Here is a 25132-nt window from a genome sequence, read left to right as displayed (position 1 = left end):
AAATTAATAATCTGAAAAATTCTATGAAATATTATTTCTATGGAATAAATAAACTTGAATAAAAGTATGCAATAAACAGGCCACTCTACTTGCAACACACTATCCAAGAAAGAAAATTCTTAACATACAGCTGACTTTGGGTAATAAGACTAAACTAAACACCAGAAAGCCCCCCCACACCCGAGTTCTCTCTACATATGCTCTTAGCTGGATGTAAATGAATTAGATCAGGTTGTAAAAAACTTAAGTTCAATTTGCAAGCTAAACAACCACAGCAGCACACGACTACACCCAGGTGTTTAAACATAGCTGAGACAGACTCCATATTACCTACAACATAAAAGCCACACTTGTGCATTCAAATTCTCTCTCTGTCAAGTGCACTCACTCTAGATAGTTTAACAGTATTGTTGATGTGCCTAAGAGAGTCTTCACTCTCCTCTAGTCCCATCCTGTTACTGCAGTGTCACACCCATGCAAAATTAGTGAATGCATTTCTTTCAACCTTTCCCCCCTCCATTCCATTTCTATACTGAAATCCAAACCTAACACTGTCATTATTTTTCCTCTTTAACGACTTCAAACTGCTTAGTTTTCCAGCTTACCTTTCATTGAGTACATCGTGAATGGCAGTCAGGATATTATCCAGTTGTTTAACTAGTACCTGTAAGATACATAAAAGGCACAAGCATAATGGTACAGTAACTTCTGCAAACTAGATCCTGTTTACAACCACATTAAAAACACCACTGCCAATTCTGTTTGCTAATAGAATGCTATTATGCTTTCCATGGCCACTGCAGACTATGATGAACTATATTAAGCAATACTGCAATATTATCCTACATGTTATATTTTATATTTATTTACAGTAGCCACAAAAATACACTGGCAGCCTGCTATCAAGGTTTGTTCTAAGTTTAGTTTCTGCTGATAACATTACATCACAAATGTAAGACTCACCATACAGCTCATCAGTAGCATCTACCGAAGACCTAGTCGCCTATGCTAATAGTGAATTGCATCAGCAGAATATTTAATACAATCTGAAGTATTAAAATTTCTTCTTAGGCAATACTGACTTGAAGAGAAATGGATTATTATTTGGGGGGATGAAACATTATTGATGAACCACTGCTTCCCAGTAAACAGAACCAGAAATACTTGTTTTCCTAATATGCACTAAAAAAATTAGTGAGTTGAGTTGCAAAATAATGCATTAGCTGCAACTGTATAAGCTATTTACAAGAAGTTTTCTCAATGAGTTAATAAAAAGGTTTTTCCTCTTTTCTTTAGAAAGTTATTAATCTTTAACACAGTGAATGTTATCTAGTTTTTGTTTTTAAGTTTTAAGCAACATCACTCTTTTGGGGGTGGGGATAAGGGAAAGAGAACCACATGCTTGGCCCCTCAGAACTCACAAGGACATTTTAAAAATGTCCTGGTATCTGCAAAAGAGGCTACAAAAGAGACAGGAGAAGGCATCTATACAATTTAGAAGCTGCAGCACGATGCCATTATATGTCAATGCCACTGCTTAGTGACTTTTACTACTTTACCTTTGTTGAACACACATTTCAACCCTAAGAACGAAGAGAACTCTGTTAAACTACACTTAATAGTGTCAAGAACTGCAGGAGCTACTGCTAGGTTAAACACTGTCCATTAAAAAGTTTTAGGCTTGACATCATGGATACCACTTGACATCTGATCTTGTTCTCATTAGTGAGCTGGGAGAAGTTTAAAGAAAAGTTTCTCAGTGACAAACTTTTAACATTCTGACCACTAACAAGTATAAAGTTTGCCACCAAGTTAGATATTAGAATGGCAATTCAAATATGTTCTGAGATACCAACAAACCTAAATACAATGCAGTTACAAAAATAACTGGGGAAAAAACGCATTGAGAATAATGGAAGTAATAAAAAACCCTACAGAATAATTCTGGAAGGCATTTACTCCCCAAACCCTTTTATTAACAAGGGTTTTGTTTGAGGAAAGCTGAAGTTGTAGCTAGGCTTGCACATGGTCTGCTTATACCTAGGTGAACAGAATAAAAAAGTCTCAATGTTTAAGTGTCATGCCTTTTGGAAAAGAGCACAATTACCACTGGTTAATTAATATACAATGAGAGAATGAACCAACTTCTTATAAATATGGATAGACACATAACCCACAACTGAAATATCACAGCACTGCCTGTAAATGAGTGTCAGGGTATTAAACCACCACTTCCTGCTTTTTCAATACTTGGAGAACTCCTAAGCTCTCCAAAACAGTGGGAGAGATGTGTCAGACAAAATACTCTTAATACTTCACTTGAAAATAAGTAATATTAAAAAGGTATACCCACAGTGGGATAGGCCCCCCTACCCCAATCCTTAAGAAACACTTGAGGATATTAGACAGTTCAACAACCCATTAAAAAACCCAAAGATGTAATGAAAACAAAGACATACTTTGTTCTCTTCCCATAAATGGGAATCCACATACAAAGGTGTTTAGCTAGAAAGCTGAGTAACTCTAAGATATGCTGGTATTTATACAGTCTTGTGAACAGCTCATTTTTAATTTAAAATACAGAAACAGTTCTTGAACAAGACAACAACATGTTTTACTTCCTTTTTCCTCTATTTCCTTGCTGAAGGATCCAGAGGATATTGCTAAGACCAGTGAAACAAAAACCCACATACATGCCATATTTATTCCTACAGCTCACACATTCAGTAGTTTGCTTTAAGGCAATACATCATAAGTAATCAAGCAATAAAAAATTTCCTGAACGCCAGAAAAAGGACAGGCAATCCAGGAATACACTTTCCCTTCACATGGAAGGAAATTCCTTGTATGTAAGATATTCCTTGCAGATATATCCCAACACTCAGATTTTTAAAAAGACAGTTTTATAAAACAAGAAATACTCTGGTGCTATGGAAAAAGTAAAAATTACTAACCAGTTTGTTTTCTGGTTGCTGAATGAATTCTTTCAATTGCTTTACAGTAGCCAGTCTTCGGTCTCTGTCGTCTTCCCGAGTAATCCTCCGAAGAAGATTTGACAGTCGAGACTCGTCAGAATAAGACAACGATCGCTCTGAAAAAAGAAAAGGCAATTAATTCTTTTCTCTACAGTATTTGATCAATAATATCCGGATTGGCTGAAATGTGTATTTGTGGACTCAATAAGTCATAATAGTAATTTGAGAAAAAAGTGAAAAAAATAATCCTGATTTGTTTGAAAGCTAACATGAGGAAAATGAAATGTAAAATGTAATTTAACTACCAAAATATTTCATTTCTTCCAGTGGACAGCCCAGCACCTGGGTAGAACTCATTCAGAACTAAGCAGAACTGTTTCACTTCTACACAAAAACCTGGATTTAGTTCTCTTCTACATAAATTGAACCAAAAAAGGGGGTGTGGTAAGGTTAAATCAGACTTCTGACTGAATATATAAACAAAAATAATTCAACAAATACTTCAAGTAAACCTTGTGGGAAAAAAAAAAGCTGCTTCTTGTAGCAAAGAACCAGATTTAAGCTCAAGCAACTACCAAGAAACAAGATCTTCTCTATCATTTTGGCACAAGAAGAAAAATTATGAGTAGTCCTCTGATAGCTAGCAGGGTTCTGCTTTGAAAAGGAAGAGAGATATACTTTTCCTCTATTGAGGAACAAAAGTATACACTGTGCAGAGGTACAGTGGCTATTGATTAAAGTGGATCATAATACAGGAGAATTAGCATCTTCCCAAGAAAACATTTAAGTTGACCAATAGCACTATTGATACCAGTGAAGGTCACAACTCAGTTTACCTGATTTAGGTACAAATTACAATGTATTCATATGAAGAATTCATTTCCTTCACTTGCAAAAAGTAAACAAAGTTTCTTTTGAAAAGTTTAACATTAGATGTCTCATAGTGATGAAAGTTAGAGGATTTGTGGAATCCTCACGGAATGATGAGGTTTTCTTAGTCACCATGACTCTTATAAGAACACCCAAGACAACTACAGACAGCTTTTTTCTCTGGTATGTTACGTATCAGTCACCTGATGGGAGCAGCCATAAAGGCAACCTGGTTATAATGGGAAGGTTGTAACGGAAAAATACTGACAGAAGATGCATACCAGCCTGTGAACTGCTAGCCTGAGAACCCAGCCTGGGAACCTGGAGCAGTCTTGAAGGGCAGCTGGGTACCTAAGAACCTGAGACATCCCAAGAAACCTTTGATAAGCGCAAAACCAAGAAACTGCAACAACAAACTTATTGTCTGGAAAGGTGAAAAATAGACCGTAATGGTGGAAAACATCCTGGGAAAGCTATTGGCTGCTCCAGCAGGAAAAACTGACTGGGAAAGCAAACATTGGTCAGAAAATAGAAGATAGCATCATCTATTGGCTGTTCCAGATGAAAAACAGTTGTTAGTAAAAGCTACTGGTGGCTCCAGGTGGTTGCATCCTACGCTCCCTTACATCTCTAACAATATAAAAATAACTTGCTTTCTACCCAAAATGGAGCTTCTCTATGAAAGCTCCCCCTGCAAAGAGACTTGGCTACGTGAGACCTCCTGGACAGATCAGACCCTCACTGGGGACACCTGATTGACTGCAGGCTCCAAGACGCAGATCATCTTTGAAGTGGGACTTTGTCTGTCATCAGTTGGCCCCACTCTTGGGAGAAGTTTGGCAAGTGCTGTACCAGTAACATTTTGAATAGTATATACAGGTGTGCATATAAGTAATTAATCAGAAGTAAATACTTGCTTTACTAGTGGTAATTTGTAGTAACTTGTAATAAAGAAATGCAAGAAACAAAAACCTTCGTGTCCTTGTGTATCACAGAATCCTATGAACCCACCCACAGGCCAGTAACTCTTATAGATCATGACATCACCTACAGGAGAGCATGTCTTCCGTATTATAGTCATGAAGAATATTCTCAACCTTATTTTCATGTCTTTATTTTTTTGAATTTTAAGAGAGTATGAATAAAATAGGTTTTGATAATCTGTTTCTTGCCAGACATCAGTTTAAGTAATTAATTTTGAAGATACCTGAAATTCTGAAGGATTAGGCAGGCTTAGCAAACATTAAAATAGCAATAAGAGTCTGAAGGATCACATCTACGTTTTGTTCCTAGCTAGCACAATACACAAGACATGTTGAGATGTTATCTGACAGGCATGAAGAGGACTTGTTTTAACATGTTACTGATTTTACAAAAGATTAAAGCATACGTGTCCATTTTAGAAGAATTAAGATTCTTTTCCCTTGCTTTATGTGGAAACCACAGTCTTTAGTAGTGGACAAAATGTCACATATCTGGTGAGACACATACAAGGAATCATGATCAGCAAAGACACCTTTTGAAGCATTATCTGAGGTCCTCCTGGGTGATGGTGTCAGGCTAATAACTACAATCCCTGCTAGATGATCACTTGCATCTGAAGATCTCCTTGTACTTCTGCCCAGAGTTGAGCTAGCAGCTGTAGTCCAAGGCTTGCCTGCCAATGGTCAATACATAGCCAAACTTCAGAAAGATGGACCTAGCGCAATTACCCACCCAAAAAATTTGATCAGCCCTAGAGAAGACAGAAAAGGACTACCAGGAAGAATGCAGCCTGCCTGGGGGTGTACCACATCTACCATTTTCTTTAAAACCTGGGCAGTAGTAGGTCACCAGATCAGGGAAAAAAAAAATTTTTTGCAAGTTCAAATGGAATAGTTTGGAAACAAAACATACACAAAGAAGAATGAAAGTTCTTTTAAAGCTTGGTTACAATGGAAATTAACACAGACTACGGTACACAAAATAAAAAGTGCAACTGCTATTCATGAATAATTCCACATGAAAACTCTTCTGCTAGGAAAGTACTGCATTTTACATTACTGAATGTATCTTGAAAGCTTAAGCTGAACCAAATCTACGCACATTTATTTCACTATTAGACTGTCTACATACAAAGCCTCTCAAAACAGCAATTTGAATCTGTCCTTGAATAATTCAATGCATTGGCCACCCCATAATACAGTCCTTTCCAAGACAACAGATGTGCCTCATGAGAAAAAGTCTGTTCTACAATATTCCTACAGCTGCACTCTACCAACAATAACCCAGACAAGGAACACACAGTACACATCACTTCTCTTCCGTTGCTCCCAATTTGCACTGATCTCTGCCACTCAGCAAGCACATGGGAAGCTACACCAGCACAGCTGGGTTGGGTCACTAGATACTGCTCTTGAAGGGCAAACCAGGATGCAGTGGTTTGGAAAACACTGAAAATTATAAAAAGTTATTTAGTAAAAATAAAGGTATTCTAGATCTTTGCAAGGTCCCTAAAAAAGTCCACCCTCCTTTCCCAAAAAATGTTGGTTGACTCTTCAGTGTTAGATGAAAAGTCAACAGTAAGTATAAGCCTTGAATTAATTAAATCCACAACTTGCAACTTTTTAGTGTTGTCTTCTCTGTGTCTATCTTTTTGCTTGTAATCTCTTCACGGAAAACTGTAGTTTATTTTGAAATACGGTTGTGCTGTTTATGTACAAAAAAAAATATCCTAAAACCATAACTGTATAAATAAAACTACCACCACCAAGGTTACTGGTATGAGACATACATTTAACTGCTGCTAGAACAAGACGTACTGTTCCAAACTCTATACTAAAAGCAACTTTGGTTTTATTCAGTCAATATCTGATGAACATTGGCATTACTCCCTGAGAGACTAAGTGTTAGCTGTCTGTTGAGCCATAATCATAACGTAAAAATAATTTAAAAAAAAAAAGAATAAACTAATCAAGAGCATGACTGAAACTATACTAATCAAAGCACTAGTTAGCAAACTCTTGTATGAATTCCACTCTGTGAAAAATCAGCAAGGTCTCAGCCACATGCTAACTCACTCACAGAAGACAACGGTTTTAAAAATTGCTTAATGCACACACTAATAGACAAGAAAATATATAAGAATTTAAAAAATAAGATCCTGTTGCAACACAATCCCACTGTATTTTGAAGAAGATATGAAAAATCAAAATGACTTGCTGAAACCTACAATCACAAAGACAGCCCAGTTAAAAAGGAGAAACTCTTGAAATCTGACATCTAGAGGACAGAATACACACAGAAGCATACAAGTCATAGGCAGCAACTTCAGTCATCTGAAATTACAGTCCCTAACATTTTAAGGATTAAAGAGGTGCTCACGTACCTAAGAGAACAGTCTGAATTTTCTGCCAGTACTAACTAAATTCACACACAAGCCCACTACCAGGATTATTTACAGAGTTCTCTGTTAGACAATTCTCTATTTCCTCTACATAGACATAATTGAAAACACTAAAAGGACTGAATAATTTTTATATCAAGACACCAGAATGGGATGATAAAGTTTGAGTTTAACCCATTCCAAAGATCAGGCTTTTGCAACAGTCATGTCACCACTTCCACCACAAAGCACACTGAACTTCCTTCTTCCACCTTTTGCCACCTCTGAAATATAAATCACCGAGGAGAAACACCATGTCCTCGTATGTTTATAATGTGCCTGGCATAAAGCAGCCACAGTTTTCATCACTGGCTCAACTACCACTTGTACTAAATGATGCAATAAATGACAGCACTTAGTCATAACAAAGTTTCTATTTTCATTCAAAAGTCCTTGGAATAACAGTCTTTTTAAAAAAAAAAACTATGATTTAAACCCAGATAGTGGGAAAAGTTAAGACTTCTTTCTCAAAAACACATGTCCAGCATTCTTGCAGCCTCTTGCAACTCCAGCTTTCCTCTCGCTGCATCTCCCAAGACCTTACCCATATTCTTATGATGCCTCCAGACCCTCCCTGGCCTCTAATCCTCAGCTGAGCAAGAGGGAGCATGAATTGTGGCTGATTCAGGAGTTCACATCTACTGACTAGTCAGCTGGTATTATGTGATGACTAGTTGACCTGCAGGCCAGTGAGAACATAACAGTTGAGCTCACTGTTGCAGGTTTTCCCTCACTAGGGACTCGTTAATTAACAACCTTTTACTCAGGCATCAGTTTTCAACAAATCTAAGAGCAAATTCTCCTTCTTGGAGCCCTTGATCTCTTTGCCAAATTTGGCTAACCTGAATAAGGGTTCAAAAGCTATTTAAAGGAAATTGAAAGATTGATAGCATAAGCCATATAGTCAAGAGATCTGCCTAACCCATGGAGGAACTCTCAATGGAGGGAACAGTATAAATACAAGATGACAGTTTCCATCAATATCATCTAATCATGTGTCATAAAAAAAATCAAATCTATATAGATTGCCTAATCATAGCAAACTTTTCATATTCTGAACACAAGAGAGGTTGCCAAAAGAGATCCTCTTTTCCTGAAAATCTGTGGTATCCTTACCCTGTGATTTCCTCATGTCTTTTGTGGCTAAAGCACGATTCCCATGCGGAACACTGGTAAAATCAGGATTGGTCACATTGTTAACTCTCAGCTCTTGCCCCAACGACTTCCGACCATAAGTATTTTCCCCAGATCCTCCATTGACACTGTAGCCACCTGTGGGAAAAACAATGTGAGATTAAAACAGGCTATCAGACCATATATTTAGTAACATAGTATGTTATGAGTTATTCAATTCATATGCAAATTAGTAGCCCTATCCTCTACCACCTTCTTTAGCTTCCTTTTTCACTTTCACATGCAAAAAATGTTTTGCTATGCCCTGTAAGTTTCCAGGTCACATATTCAGAATCTCATCAGTCTTCTTTTGAAACCTATGAAAAAAATCTCTATTACAGTGAAGTTTAACATCGATTTTGTTGCATTTGGGGTTTTCTTATTCCTTTTGACCCTGTATTTTACAAGGCCCTTCATGTCAAACTGCTAGTACACATGGCTAGATACATTTACTTGCTCCTTGATTATGCACATCAAATTTCCACTGTTTTTGTTATAAATCTACCACACAGGCTCAGTAAAATGGCAAAAAAAAAAGGGAGAAAGATTTTTAAAAGCCACAGATTATTTATATGTACAGATTGAACAGCTCTCCCTAAATATACAACAGTCAGTATTTTCACACACTAATACTGACATTATCTTAAATTAAACTCAATCCTACATTCCCCCACTTGAGATACACATGGTACCTCTTTGTTAACAATACAAAATGGAAATAAAAGTGTCATTGAGTAATTCAATTGTTTTTACTCCTAGATCCACAAGAATTTATATACTCAAAAGTTGAAACTAAAGATTTTTCCAGTTTGTGACGCCACTTTGATGGGCAGGTTCTTCATCTGCAGTAGTGTAGAGAAGTGAAACCGTCCCCTGAGCCTGCCCAATACTTCACTCAGTGTATCAGAGCTCACTTTCGAGGCAGCTGTGCAGGCAGCTTTCTAAAGTGCCTCCTGCCTGAGACAGGGAAGAATCAACTAATAAAATTAAACCCAGAACAACGAAAGATATGCAAGATTTCTCTCAGAAAAGGTATTTCCACAATTCCACCTGCATTAGTGTATAAAAGAAAGCCTGGGGAGAAGGAGAGGTGGCTCTCCATAAAAAGAGGCAGTTTACCAAGACTACAGGATGATAAAAAGATAAATTCAAACATCAGGTGAATCTGGACCTTACTAGATGTAAAGAATGTCATCTTGAAGGCAAAGCTTTTGATAAAAAGAAGCTGTGAACTACCAGTAGAAGTTTGTGTATTTCTATACACATGGGACTACCCAACCATTACAGAAAATCCTGTGCAAAGTCTCAGTTGTAATTAGTTAATTACAATTACAGTAAAGATAATTTGTGTATATTTGGATTTACAACATTAAATACAATTTTTAAACACAAACTAGCATGTATGCCACCTTAACATTATCTTGTCGTAACAAACCAACACTGTCCTATGAAAGAAATTACTTCTAACAGCAATAATTTTATTTATGACTAAACAGAAGTGTATCACTAAAATTCAAAGCAACAAAGAAATTAGTTTAACCAAAGATATCAGAGATCATGTACTCCGACCACAAACATCAGCTATCAAAACCAGACATACTACCATATACTGTTGGAGTTCTTGGAAGTTATTTCATACTTTCCCGCTAGCACACAAAATATCCCAGCTTTTTTGGTTGTCTGCAAAGGCATGTAGTATTTGCTACAGCGTATCTGACATTATTTTAAATGAATAAACACAAACCTGTATTCTCCCACTTGACAGATAGACAGTACATCTTTGGTAACAGTATGAAACAAATTGTCAGTTAGAGTAATTAAAAAACAGCAAGGCAATCAGGGTTTTTTGGCAATAAGGCTGTAAATACTACATTATAACTCTCTTCAGTTATCTCCTGGTCTGAAAAGTTTTTTGAAATCCTAATATATACAAATTCTATTCATTTCTCTTTAAGTGTTAAATCTGAGACCAAGTAAGAATATGATCAGCTATGTCACTGTTATTAATTTTAGCATAAATATGTAGCTACCATGACATACGAATACTAGTGCAGTATCTTTTTAGCAGTAAGGACCCTGAGCGCATCCTAGTTATAAACCAAAAGAGAGGAAAGTGTTGCAGTAAGGGAGAACATCTCATCTATAAGTAAAAACCCAAGAGTCTTCTATTTAATTTTAAAAACTTAATCTTCCAACTCCCCTGTCTTGTTTTATAAAATAAAGAAGAGAAAACAAAGGGGGGGCATCTAATTGCAGTCTTCCACTAGTTAACATGAAGGGTTATTTTAAAAAAAAAAAAAAAAAAAAAAAGACAGCCAGACTAATCTTACAGATGCAGAGCAAAGTTGAGCAAGGGAAATTCAAAGTGGATACGAGCAAACAATTATTACTAGGAGAGTGGTAAAGCACTAAACAGGCTGCTAAGGGAGGCTGCAGAACCTCCCATCCTTGGAGGTTCTCAACGTAAACAACTTCCAGAAATTATCAAGTTGGAAGTCATTTTTATTATCAACACCAGAAACTGGGGGGAAGGGATGCGGGGGGGGGGGGGGGGGCATGTGGAATATTTTCTCAAGGATTCTAGGTACTTATGACATATGGTTATCCAGGATAGAAAAGTTAGAAATTCTTAAAATGAAAATTCCATGCTGGCAGACTCCAACAGATTAATTGAAAATTAATTAGTAAACAAAGAAACTATTCTGCACCTGTAAGCTTGCAAATTTCTCCAAAAATAAAAATGAACTAGAGACACTTGGAATTTGGTTTTCTAGTACAGAATACCCTAATCAATCTCTTTTCAAGTCACACCTGAACAAAATAGCATGGTTAAAGTGCTGAGCTAGCAGAGACATGCCCTGTAAGATAAAAGTACTTGAGGGAGAGTTGCATTTTTCTTTTCAAATGGCACTTTCCCAGCAACTTCACAAACTACCTTACTGAATTTGTCTGAAATTTACTATTTCACTACGCTGCCAGTACATTCTTTAAATACTAGCACACTTCGAAGTATAAGAATAACCTACCATGCTAGTCTATCTGAAACACAGTAAAATTCTCCATGTTAGTAGACACACTGCCAAATATACTCACTTTCTAAGCAGTTTCGCTGTTAAAGTTAACCAATCTTAAGGTTCTCAAGGTATGCAGATAAACATATACCCGTTTCATACTCCTGCCTCCTAGTAACAGTACCTACTACTTATAAAAAAAATAAATTTGCATCAGTACACCCAGCTGTAACTTCCCCTAACATGTAGCAAGTCTTTACAAAGAGTTACAGGGCAGAGAAGTAGGGGGGGTGTGAATGCTTTTTAGGTTCCTGAACAAAAACTCCCACACTAATATTCCTGTGAGATTTTTCTGAGTCTGGCCTGCCTGAAGAAAATTTACATAGTCTAAGAAGTGACTCTGCAAGTAAAAACCCTCCTCTGTGATACCTGTATTTGGCAATCAAAAAAAAAGAAATCAGAATACAGATTTCTTTTCCATAAAGATGAAAAAGATACAATTCTGAATTTTTAGCCATATTCTACAGAAAGTAGAAAATTCTCAAAAAAAAAATCAACATAAAATTGTATGAACCATACATCACACGATTTAGATTAAGTCAGACTGAGGCACATAGAAGTACAAATCCCCATTAATGACAAAATATAGATTTGATTCCCAAAGATTCCAGTTAGCTGCAGTAAAGCTGCAATAGATAATATATCAGATTAGTAGCCCATTTAATCAGGCAGTCCATTTTCAATACCAGAAGCACCAGACAGCATTCAGGAAGAAATTACAACTTGCAGATCAGACACATCCAGAATACTATTCTTTAGAAAAACATGCTTATTCTGTTAATGCATTAAGTCTTCTCTTACATTCTTCTCCTAATGCAACTGCATATTTTTCTCACTATTCATATCAACCACAACATTTCTTTGACCCTTGATAAATCTCTCACAGTGATACTGTGGCAATGAGTTGTATCAGTTCACTGCCTTTTTTTGGAAAAGGAAAAAAAAATTCTCTACCATTTCAAGTTTACTGCCTTTCTCTGAATGTCCCCTCACAATTTTACACATGAAACAGCAATCTGTATACCTTTTTCTTCATTCTGTATGTCAGTGTGGACTCTGATATCATCGTGTCTTTGTCGAGACACCACAGCTGAATTTGAGGGTTGTAATCCATAGGAGGCAGAACTGCCCCGATCTCTGGATGAAGAGTATTTTAAATTGTCCTGGTCAGCTGATGCACTGTCAGTTCTATAAAGAGAAAAATATTTTTTTTTATGCAGGGATATAACAGGAGTGGGATTCACATTCACTTATAAATGCAACATATTGAAATGACAATCCCAAATGTATTTTCCTGTGTCAAAAAAGTTGTACATCTAACCTGCTTCTTAAAAAGTGACCTTAAATTCACGTTGGGATTAGAAACATGCAAAGCAAATGCATTCTAGTGTGCCACTGCCTCTTCTCAGGATGTTCTCAAGTCTCTTTTCAGTTGGATGCCTATATAAGGAGAAATTACTTCCCAGAAGTGAAAATAAAATACAACTAGGTATATACCACAGCTAGGCAATACAGTGTCTACCATTTGTGAAAGTCATTACTAATCCACACATGAACATTTATGTAATATGCTATGGGTCTTATTGAGCAATGTAAACCCACTTATTAGATGGAGGTGTTACTAGCATGTAGCTGATACTCAATAGAGGAATCGCATATTAAGTTTTTGCAAAACAAAAATTGCAAAACAAGAAAACAGCCTTCACTGTGGAAAAACCTGGAATGTAAATTAAGAGCTGTTATCCTTTAGAATAAACATTTGCAGATAAAAAGCAAGTTAAAAAATCTGCATTGTTTAAGCCACTCTCATATCAGAAAACTGATTTACAGCCCAGAATAAACTTTTAAGGAAAAAGGTGAAAATTATGAAATCAGCTCTTCTCACTGGACATACTAAGTGATTTCATTTTTAAGAATACAGTAACTTTAATATACTGAACTTGTGCACACGAGACTTCAGCACCTAAATTCAACCAATCACTTTAAATGCATTCTTACAAGCAATCCTGGAAGCTTTACATTAAAACCAGTAAAACAATACCCATCCAAAACAAAAATCAGCAGAATTTTGTTCAACTCAAGTATATGTGGAATCACACTATTCAAATTATTTACAGAGGGCTTTTCCTAAGCAAACTCTAAAGATCTACTATTTTTATTTTAAGGTTTGGATAGTTCATTTGATTATTTAACAAAAAGCAGGACAGATCATTCCTTTCCATTCCTATAAATTAGCTACAATTTGCGTAAGGATAAACACCACATGTTCTTGGGAAAAAGTCTTTAATTTTTACTTTTCAAGAGAACACTGCAATTAGAACCAGGAGACAAATTCAGGAAAAAGGAGTTATATACATCTCAAGGCCAAAAGGGAAAAACACAGCTAAAATTTTTGAAAAGCAGCTGTTACTTAAGCTGTCCTGAAGGCTTGCTATTTTCAAGTATAGCTCGTCCTCAGTACAACTGGAAGAGTAATACCATGAGAGTTGATATTTGCAAAAACAACTGCAATTAAAGAAACCCCACACACACAATTTATTCTCTTGAGGATGTTCAGAGACAATATACTATCAATTTGGAACAGGGTCCGAAAGCAGAAAACTGTGCTTTTGCCCTATTCTCATAGTGAAAGGTTGACACTAGGTTTGCTTGGCAGATATTATTCCCTTTTGCTCTCTAAGCAAATTCACCTTTAGATATACACTATAAGACTCTTTTCCTCATTCAGTATTCACTGTGGCATCACATCTACTGCTTTGTTGAGCACTTGCTCGGACTATTTTATAAAATAGGCTATACTACTCAAGAGGCAAAGCTTTACTAAAAGTCTTTGCTCATGACAGTCAACTAGGATTGTAGAAATACTTACACAGTTGGACCTTCATCATTCACCTAAGTTATGCTAAACAAGAACAAGTTCTGCACTGTACCTTCAAATGGTATGAACTTTAAATATGCCTAGACCATGTGCAAATTTTCCAGTCAGCTACAGAGCCCCCAGATTTTCTCCCTGCCCTAAAACCTAAGGAGACTTCCAGCTGACTTTGAGGAAAAGCAGTTTATTACAGAGGATTAAAATTATTTTAGCCTTTCAATGAAACAGACTGACAAATTTTCATTGGTAAATTTAAGTACTATTGGGTTCTTAACAGTGTACCTCCCCAAAGAGCATTGCTTTTTTTAAGGTGATGTGCTATAGACTATATAATCTCCAATTGTCAAGCATTAAGTCTGAAATTCTTAAGTCTGAAAGCAAGCTGATTAAATGTACAATTTTTAAGACTGTTCTGCGTATCCCAATCAGCTGAAGGACTACACGTGTTCTCAGCTAACCTCACTTCCCGCAGCACAGCCTTTGAATGTTTTGTAAAATTTTCCATTGTGGTAAAATACATAAGCCTATTGTTTCCCTGGGAAAAACCACACACTCGCTTTGTTCTGTCTTTGGGAACAGCTTTCTGCAAGCTAACTTGTTCACACTTTATCACCCAACTAAAAGGTGAGCACAATTTTATTAAAAATATGTAATTGTTCTCTTATGTATCAATTTAAGAAATAATAGTTCCCACTGAAAACATTGTTCCCACTACAATAAATGTGTAGCTTAGATATCCAGCAGCTTCTGCCCATTCTTCACTAGGCAGAGAAAAAAAATGCATCACAGGAAGATACTGTTTCCAGACAACTAGGTTCTGTGACCCAACTGGCTGCTATGGTCCATATTGCTTTGAAGGAGGATTTTGAACTGAAAGAAGCTTGCAATAAGATTCGCACCAGAAGCAGAGCCCACCATCTCACGTGCCTGTGCATTTCTAGCTGTTCTGTCATGCACACCATTTCTCACGTGGGAAGCAAATTTAAGAATTATACTGTAGGCTCCTGCATCAGCACTTTAGGAGTCTGTAGCGTGGGCTCATGAAGACCTGGGTATGCAACCCCACACCTGTGCTCGCTTACCGAGGAACCCAGATGCCTGGGTGACATAGGACACTGCTGTGCAAACTCACAGCGAAGCACTGTCTGTGTAAGCAGGAAGAGACATTTAATTTCCAAATCTGTTTCTGAAAAATACCGTTTTTCCTGTCAGTAATGTACTCATGACTTTGAAAGACGACCACTTAGAACTCAAAACGCAGCCACTCTATGGACAGGTACTTGCCAAAGTCTTACAAATAATTACTTTTTGCACCTCCCTCCAGCCCTTTACGGTACACTGCAGCCATTCCACCAGGCAATGGGAAGAACTGTACTCCGGGCTACCTCGACTCATGCCCGCGTATCAGGAGGGCACTTTCCCTGTTCACATGGCAGTGTTTCCACTTTAATTACACTGTGCCAAACAGATGTAGGTTACATGACAGACGTAATGCTTAGAGTCATCTTTCCAAAGAAGTCTATGCAACAACAAATTTATCAGTTACATACACTGACATTGCCAGACCTGAACAAACGTTGTATACTAATAAAATCACAATATACAATGTTAGCAACAGATAAGCAGAAGTACAAATACAAATGTGATATTAGACAAAGTTGGAATGGGAAATTGCAAGGATGAACATGACTATGATTACCTTACAATGTAGCTTCAAAAGCATATTTGCCACTTTATGAGACACTACTCTGTTTTATTTCCACCTGAAAAGCTCATTGATGGAGACTAAGCAAAGTACTTCAAGAGCTCCAATGACAGTTGTCATCTGTGCCTGGTTCTGGATGGAAGACTACCTGTTTACCACTGTCCTGGTTTCAGCTGGGATAGAGTTAATTTTCTTTCTAGTAGCTGGTATAGTGCTGTGTTTTGGATTTAGTATGAGAAGAATATTGATAACACACTGATGTTTTCAGTTACTCTAAACACTACTTAGCAACAAGTCAAGGATTTTTCAGCTTCTCGTGCCCAGCCAGCAAGAAGGCTGGAGAGGCGCAAGAGGTTGGGAGGGGACACAGCCAGGACAGCTGACCCAAACTGGCCAAAGGGGCATTCCATACCATGTGATGTCATGCCCAGTATATAAACTGGGGGGAGTTGGCCTGGGGGGGGGGGGGGGGGGATCGCTGCTCGGGAACTAACCAGGCATCGGTCAGCGAGTGGTGAGCAATTGCATTGTGCATCACTTGTTTAGTATGTTCCAATCCTTTTATTATTGTCATTATTATAATTATTATTTTCTTCCTTTCTGTTCTATTTAATTATTCTTATCTCAAACCATGAGTTTTATTTTTTTCCCCCCAATTCTCACCCCCATCCCACTGGGGTGGGGGGAAGTGAGCAAGCAGCTGCGGGGTGCTTAGTTGCTGGCTGGGGTTAAACCACAACAACCACCAGCACCAATTTCCTGCATACACTGTTATAGCAACATCATTTATACAGAAGAGATTGCATTCAGTTTTCTGCAGGGTGATTATTAACCTGCCTTTATCCATCAGAAAAAGAAAATAGTTCACCCACCTAAATAAGCAGAAATGGCCACTAGTTCCACCTAAAAAAAGCAGACGCTTAATTTTTTCTCGAAGGACATACAAAAGGAAAGCTAGACTTTTCCAAAAATAAGTGTATATCTCATTCCATCAAAAGTATCAGCATGATTTGACTAGCTAATTTGTATGACTAAGAAAGCATGGCTGAGAACAACTGGCTTTTTCAAACAAAAAAAAAAAACACAAAAAACAACTTTTTAACTAGAAAAAAGAAAAATAGGTCAATCAAAAATATATCATGTTTCTTTAGTTATATGGAAGCCTTAAGAATTTTTGTCCAAGAAACTTGTTACAATCTGGTGTATACTATTCATTATCTGTAGCTCCTTCAGAACAACCCTGCCATATGGATATTATTTTGAGACAAAAATCACTTAATTATTCTATTTGATTTTATTTTCAAGTACAGGATCTACAGGGAGGATTTATGCTGAGACAACTCTACTGTATGAGTTGTATTATTGTTCAAGTCAGTCAATTTTACTAGCTGCTTTGTTCTATTTGCCAAGTTTATTTGCTATAATGCAGATAAATTCATTACTTAAAGTCTTTATCAATAAAACATTTAGAACTTAGGAGTCACTGTATCCATTCAAATCAACAGCTTCCCACCAAGTTTCTGACCTTTCCGACCCTTCTTCCACTGGTGTGCAGAGCTATGACAGCCGCCTTTTGCCATGCTCTTTTATCATCACTTGGTTCATCTTGCCAAGCCCAAGGCTGGCTGAGTCCACCCCAAAGCCTACTTTTGTTTCTACTCCTGCATTGAGAGAGCACAACGAGAGTGTAAGTGGCCATGTTTTCTACTAGTGAAATAACAACTAAATAACTATTTTCCTACTGCAATTCTGCCATCTCCACTGCTGGACAGCTACCTGCACAGTAGCTTTTCAAATCACTTCTTGATTCTGCATCACTCCCTTCTTACACAGTAGCTCACCAATTTCCTTCTGTACTGTGATGGACATTAGGAGAGAATGTCAGGGAAATGTATTACATATACACATCCTGTTCTTATTTTTCCACAGGCATCTTTTGATAGCCCTTTCTGGATACAGGATATTATGCTAGCTAAATCATTGGTCTGATCTAGTATGGCTATTGCTGTATGGAAGACTATCTGCTCTGCAAGTTCCTTTTGCTTGCCACTGACACACTTTCATCTTCTTTCATCTTTCTCACCTCTCATTCTCCTCTATCTTCACATTAAAAACAAAGGCTTTCACATTACAAACTTAGGCTCCCCCATTTTACCAAAAAACAAAAAAGCTCTTTGATCTCACACCTTCCCAACCTTACCAGCATATTCAACACACTCAGATGTGAAAGGAGATCAAGAATTACTTGTTGCCAGTTCAGAACTGAATGCATTCCTGTTCAGCATCTCCCACACACAGTCCACTGAATCTTTTCCCAAGGTTTCCACTGACCTCTTCACAATGGCACCTCACAACTGATACTGCATTTTGTTCTCTAAGCTGCCTTCAACAACACAGACTATCTTTCTCTCTCTCCCCCCCCATATGTACATATCTATCTCACACTTTGTGCTCTCCTCTCTCTCAACTATTCCTGAAGAGATGGAAAAGCCTTACCAACTTTCATCCTACATGACTCCACCCATTCTCAGGTAATTTCAGCAACATCCTCAAACATCTCTATGTTATCAACTTTCAGATCTCTCAGTTACACACCTTTCCAAACTAGGATTTGAGCCTATTTCTAACAAACCTTGTTGTACATGCAAACGCAGAAGAAATAGTCTCTGTCTCAACTTTCCTTAAATACAGCACCCACTACTATCACCCTGCTTGTCATTCAATGTATTAGTCCAGCATTATGGACAGACAATATCCACAACAACTAGTGCTTGCCTTTCGTAAAAGGCTGCTCTAACCATCACTTTCTTAGCCCATTTGCTCTGATAAGTTTCTTTGCTCCCTGCCAATACCTCCCATTCTGTCTTTAATTAAACACAGGATACTTGTCCTCAGTTATAAAGTGCTAGCCAATACTGCTCTCCTGCTTAGGTTATAAGCTACCTGGAAGGAGAGGCATATTTTACTGTCTTGTCTCATCATGTCTAGACCCATGGGGACCTAGGCAGTAACTTCATTTGACAGGCACCCTGATAACAGAAATTAGTAACTCGTAACACTGACTTACGTTGCATGAGAAGGATGCACTTCATTTTCAAGAACGAATGTCAGTACTGAACCTAGTAAGACGCTTCTGGAACTTTTCTCAGATGTGAAAGACTTTCTTTTTCACATTTCCAGATACTCCCCTGCTAACCTATATTTATGATAGGAGAGACAGAGAGGTCCTGTTAATTAAAATCTTATCTTCCTTTTCTCACTTTTGCCTAAGAATAAGAAAGCCATGGTGCACCCTGCACCTGCTAACCTACTACCCTGCACTCACACTCCTGCTTAGTACCACCATAAGCACGTGAAACTTGCTTTGCCATGCAGAGCATTTCCTATCGAAGGGAAGCATTGCTTGTTTCAGTATATAATTAGTCTTTAGTACTCTACCGAATCTGCTCACACACAAGACCTGCACACTGACATGATTTTATATTTTTCCCCAGAAGAACAGGGTGCCCAGGGTAGTGGTGGAGTCACCATCCCTGGAGGTGTTCAAAAAAATACGTAGACAAGGCACTTCAGGAGATGATTTAGTGGGCATGATGGTGTTGGGTTGACGGTTGGACTCCATGATCTTAAAGGTCTTTTCCAACCTAAACGATTCTATGATTCTATAAGTCATATCAGGGAAAATGCAGTGAGATCTGTGAAACAAAAAGGAAAGAAAACAGAAGGTCTAGAAAGCTATAAAGATTAGAAGAAGGAGGAACAAGATCTTATCAAGCCTTCTCAAAAAAACCTTACTGTTCTCTGTCACATACATCCAACATTAACCTAAAAACTTTTTGTGTTGTTATTAGAGTCTAGCACACCTCAGTGCACTAATATGCCCATATATATCAGAACAACTTCTTTCTCTGTAATACACAGCTCTATCAATGCACACACTGTAGGAAAACCAATCCACATGCATCTGACAGATACGACTGCATTCATCCAGGCACAAAAAAAAAATCAAATTCTAATTAAAAACTACTCTCCCTTAAAGAAGGATGTGGGTTCCAACTTTCAGTTTCACACTGTTTTCACCCCAAGTTCCAGTGCTCATTAGCATTACTAAAAATTGAGAGGAATTTAGACCTAGTAATGAGAATCGATCTAGTCATTTTTACACACACAAAAACGTGTGTTTGAAAACACAATCCATCTGATTTAATACACCCGTGCATTAGCAGTTCCTCTTCCTCCCCCCGCCCCCCTTAGGAACTCGAAACAACTACAATTACTGCAGTTTTCATTACTTTGGCCACGTGCGTTCCTTCTTCCACACCCTGCAAGAAAGCATTTACCAGTAAGAAAGCATTTACCAGCAATATCGCCTAAGCTAAACGTCAACTAAGTCAACATATAAGAAAGGGGAAGGAAAGAATACGTGCGTATATTTTGTGTTGTGGGGTTTGTCCAAGAACATATTCAAAACCATCAACGAAAAAGAAACACTCATTGCCAGTTTTATATAACAGATCTCCTTTCAACCATGCATGTGAATCACTTTTAAAAATTAGTTAATGCCAAAACAACAAAGACTGATTTAATCTCTGTGTTGTTCTTTAAGCTCTTAGTGTAGACTCACAGGTTCCATATCACCAAAGCTATCTTTTTGAGATTTAAAAAACTTGAGCATAACTTACAGAGAAAAATGTGCTTTGTGTTTGGGACTGTTGGAACATTTCTGATTCTTGGGCTCTCTCACCAGATTAAGAAAACATATATATTTAAAGGAAAGGATAAAGTTAAACTCTTACAACTGACAGGATCAGTGAAGAAGTGTTACCTATTTCTTAGCAGGAGCTCTAATCACAGTGTGATGGAAACAGAACTAGGCCTTATCCATGCTATGAAGCTCCCCTAGTCTGCCACACTTTCTCTAGTGCTTTCAGACTTTTGTTTCTCCTGTGGCTTTTGGGATAATTATTTTTAGCAGCCCAGTTTACAGCAGCTGTATTTGAGACCTAAGGAGACACCAAACTACAGCATGGGAAACGGACCACAGTCAGACACTGAGGTAACAGTCTAACTTCTTAAACCAGCCTCATCACCAGGCAAAGCATTTCTGCAGCTAGACTCTTACTTTCACCCCTAACTGAACCTACTGCAGACAATACTATATTGGAAAAAGTCAGCTTCCTAGCCCCTGTAAGACACATTTTTTATGCTAAAAGACAGAACTTGCGACAAATTAATATATCCAACCAGAAAGCATTTATAGAAGCCATCCACTGCAAAGATACAAGATGTACATCCAAGTTCTGCCCAGTAGCAAGGTAAAGGATTAGGGTCCAGAATTCCAGACTACAGTCCAGAAATCTGAAGCAAGGTAGTAGTTAAGGAACAAGAGAGAGACCAGACTTCTTAATTCCCCCAAAAACATCTACATGCTATAAGGAGTCACCAACAAGGTTTGCAGGTTTTTAAGTGAGGAAAAAACAGTAAATTATTTGACCAAGTAGTTCAATAACAGAAGAAATTAAAATTTAAATAACCATGCCCCACACACCATGAAGAATTGAATAGCCTCTAGCATTAGCCCTAGAGGCTGCACTGCTAGCTGTTCAAGCAAAAGGAAAGCTTCCTTCACAGTAAATACTGAAGTTACACCTGTGTTTCATAAGATCTACCTTCACATCCACCCAATTTTCCTAGTCCACACCGCATGCGACTGCGACTGTCACCTGTAAATACATTCCCAAGCACATGCCGCTGTTTGCTGAAAAGTTTAAAAGTAAGATCCCATATTGTGTTAAACTTTCAAAAACACTAGAAAAAAGCCCCAAATCCTCCACATTAAAGAAAAATTAAGAAGCACCAAATTTATTTACAATTTCTACGTGACCATTTTGACTCTTAAAGTAGCAAAGCTGAGCAGCAGGGCAAATACATTGTCATCAGATATATAAGAAGTAACCAAGACCTGAAATACACTCCCTATACTTGACTAAAGAAGCCAACAGACTTGGAATTTCACTTACTAAGAAGTCCCAGGTATAAACAGACCTTAAAACCTAACACACTGTATAAGCTCTCACCCCAGCCTACTTAGAGCTCAACTCCTTTCCCCAGATTAAAAAAAAAAATTAAATAAAATAAGGATCCTGTACTACTTTATTAACCCTTAAAAGACTACGAGTACTTCTGCAGCCTCCCTTCTTTCTGGTGAAAACTAGGCTGAAAAAATACAGGTGTCAAGCCCCCCCCCCCCCCGTTCCCCACCCCACTGCAGGCCCCCCCAGCGCCTCAGCTTTCCAGCGAAGCGTCTCGCACCGCGACGCGCAGGAGAGGGAAGCTGCTGCCTGCGGACACGCACCAGCTCTATCAGCCAGAGGCGTTAGGGCCAGCCCGAGCCGCGAGAGACCCAGGGGAAGAGGGGACACCGGGAGAAGCGGGGGGAGGCAGGAGCTGGGAGCCCAGACCGGGGTCCCGCCCGGCCCAGCCCTGCGCGCTGACAGACCCGTCCCGGTCGCGGTCCCGGTGCCGGTCCCGTCTCCAGCCGCCGGCAGACACGGATCCGGAAACCGCCCCCGGCGCCCCCGCCCGGCTCCCGCCGGGGCACGGCCGCGGCCGGCCCCTTCCCCGCCGCCTAGGCCCGCCGCCACCCGCCCCGCGCTAGGCCCAACAGCCAGGAAGTGGCTCCGCCGCCGCCGCTCCGAGCCGCCGCGGCCCGCGCCGCCCCGCTGCCCCAGGCCCGGCGGGCAGGGCCGGGCCGAGCCGCCAGCCGCGGCGCCCCGCCGCCCCGGCCCCCGCGCCCCGCGGGCGGCCAGGCCGCGCCCCCTGCCCCAGCCCTGCCCACCTGGGTTGCCAGTCATTCCAGCCCCGCGGGTGGTAGTGCTGCCTGCTGCCGGTGCCGCTCAGCCGAGACCCCGGGGCTCTGCGGCTCATTACCTTGCCCGAGACGGCATGGCCGGCCGGGCAGCGGCGCGGGACAGGGGCGGCGGCGGCGGAGGAGGAGGAGGAAAGGCGGAGGAAGGGAGGGGGAGAGGCGCGGGCGGCGGCTCGTCACTCGCGCTCCGCAGGCGGCTGCTGTCTCACACCGGAGGGAGGGGACGCGGCCGCCGCGGCTGCTCCGGCTGCTGCCCGGCCGCGCGGCATGCCGGGATCGCGGACATGGGCCGCCCGCCCCCTCCGCGGGGCACGCTGGGAGGGCGGGGGACGGGGCGCGGGGGCGGAGGCGCTCCGCCTCCGGCTGCCGCCGGACGGGCTTCCCCACCGGGGGGGGGACCCCGCCGCTGCCCGCCCCGCGGGGCCTCGGGCGGCGGTCTCCCGTGGGCGTGGGGGAGCGGGCGGCCATCGTCGGCACCCCGCCGCGGGGCGTGAGAGGAGCGGGGGATCCCAGCCCCCCGCCCCCCCTCCGCGTCCTGAGGGGAGCCTGAGGCCCCTGGGCTGTCAGGGTCGGTGCCGGCCGACAGGCTCCCAGCTGTGAGGGGAACCTGCGGCCCCTGGGTGCGAGGGCAGCCAGGGGATCCCGGGCCGACCAGCGCGAAGGGATCTGGGGGACCCCGGGTCCTGAGGGGATCCTGGCACCGCAGCAGCCTGAGGGGACCAAGGTCCCCGGATCGTGAGGGCAGGCGGGGGCTCCCAGTCCCCCAGATGTGCGGGCAGCCAGAGGATCCCAGACCCTGGGTCCTGAGGGGAGCCCGGGCGCTGAGGGGACCGAGGTCCCCAGGGTGTGAGGGGACCCTGGGGCCCTTCAGTCCTGAGAGGAGCCGGGGCTCGAAGGCCCCGAGCAGAGGTGGAGGACCCCTGCCCTGCTCCCCGCTTCCCTCTGCGGGGGTCTGTGCTGCCCCAAGCCTTGCTGGAGCGTCTGCAGGGAGCTGCATCCCTCTGATCAGATCGGATCCTCATCCCCACGTTTCTCTCCATCAGGACGTCACCCATCTGTGACTGCCAAGGGGAAGTCTGATGCTTGGCAGCGGTCAACAAAAAGTTGACTAATCCCACGGTAAATGCTAACTAAACCCTTAACGTTTCTCCTTCTTCCTCCCAGCTGCTAAAATGCATTTCAAAAGCAGACTAGCGAAATAGTGTCTTTCTAAGCCCGGATGACTTTTCTATGTAAAGCAATTGCCACGTTTGATGCCCATTGTGGGGAAAGCCTATCTGTAAAAAGAAAGCAGGCAAATCTGAGGGGATTAAAAAAGTCTCCTCAATTTGGTAGATAGTCTGAGCACATTTCCCAAAAAAGATGTGAAGACTGTTTCAGGCGTATTTTTATTTCTCCTGCAAGACCTGGAAACTTATATTAGCTGATTTGATAAACCCAATTCCTGATTGCAGAATATTTCCTTAGTTACAAAAAATTACAATAGTTTAGTCAGATACTCAGCAAAGAGACCTGGGTAGGTCAAACTCATTTTTTAATTACAGTATCCTAAATTTGAGACCACTGAAAGACCTGAGGAGACTTTTAAAATTCCCCTGTGACTAATATGCCATGGTTCTGTTGGTGACTTAGCTAAGACAGATGGCATACTGCCGCCTCCCTTGGATTCTGCTGGGCAGCCATCATCGCGCTGATACGGTCTTGTTGGCTTACAGTCCATAAGGAATGCATGCAAGACACGTACAGATTTCAAAATCAGTTTCAGGGAAAAAAAAAACCAACCAAAAATTATTATCACAAGGCTTCATTGCAACATAATGCCATTTTGATACGATATGGCCCAGTGCCCATCAGACTGCGTTTCAACTGATACGCGCTTGTGTATCTTAAGTGAATCGGTTTTGCAAAAACAATCAATTCCATGAGCCATGGTAGATCTTTTTTCCCCTTCTTTATAATTGAGATGGACATCCAAGATTACACAATATGCAGCAAAAAATAGCTTTTTATAAGTATAGCAGCAATACCTACTGCAAATTTGCTCACCCTGTCTGACAAAGTCTAGCAGACCCTCTGCCCCTGGTGATGCAGCAGGTAATGATTTTTCTTTTTATTTCATGACTGACCAGTATCCCAATGGTAACAACATGAATAACTTGAGGGGCAAGGTA

General features: G+C 40.4%; 1 protein-coding gene across 2 annotated transcripts in view; it reads right to left on the bottom strand.

Annotated features, from left to right (window-relative positions):
* Positions 1 to 23238, bottom strand: part of SMG1 (SMG1 nonsense mediated mRNA decay associated PI3K related kinase) — a 69895-nt gene extending 46657 nt beyond the window's left edge. The window contains exons 1-5 of one of the 2 annotated variants that reach the window (XM_075058720.1): positions 22932 to 23238; positions 12538 to 12701; positions 8386 to 8541; positions 2955 to 3091; positions 606 to 664 (exon numbers count right to left, since the gene is read on the bottom strand). In XM_075058720.1, coding sequence (XP_074914821.1) covers positions 606 to 664; positions 2955 to 3091; positions 8386 to 8541; positions 12538 to 12701; positions 22932 to 23020 — 605 coding nt within the window. In that variant the 5' untranslated portion in view covers positions 23021 to 23238. Of the gene's footprint in view, positions 1 to 605; positions 665 to 2954; positions 3092 to 8385; positions 8542 to 12537; positions 12702 to 19160; positions 19238 to 22931 lie in introns of those variants that run through there. The other variant, XM_075058721.1, reaches the window with a different exon arrangement.
* Positions 23239 to 25132: the final 1894 nt, after the last annotated feature.

The sequence above is a fragment of the Buteo buteo genome, chromosome 27 (assembly GCF_964188355.1).
Source record: "Buteo buteo chromosome 27, bButBut1.hap1.1, whole genome shotgun sequence".
In the NCBI taxonomy this organism is placed as follows: Eukaryota; Metazoa; Chordata; class Aves; order Accipitriformes; family Accipitridae; genus Buteo; species Buteo buteo.
This window is presented reverse-complemented; position numbering and strand designations above follow the sequence as displayed.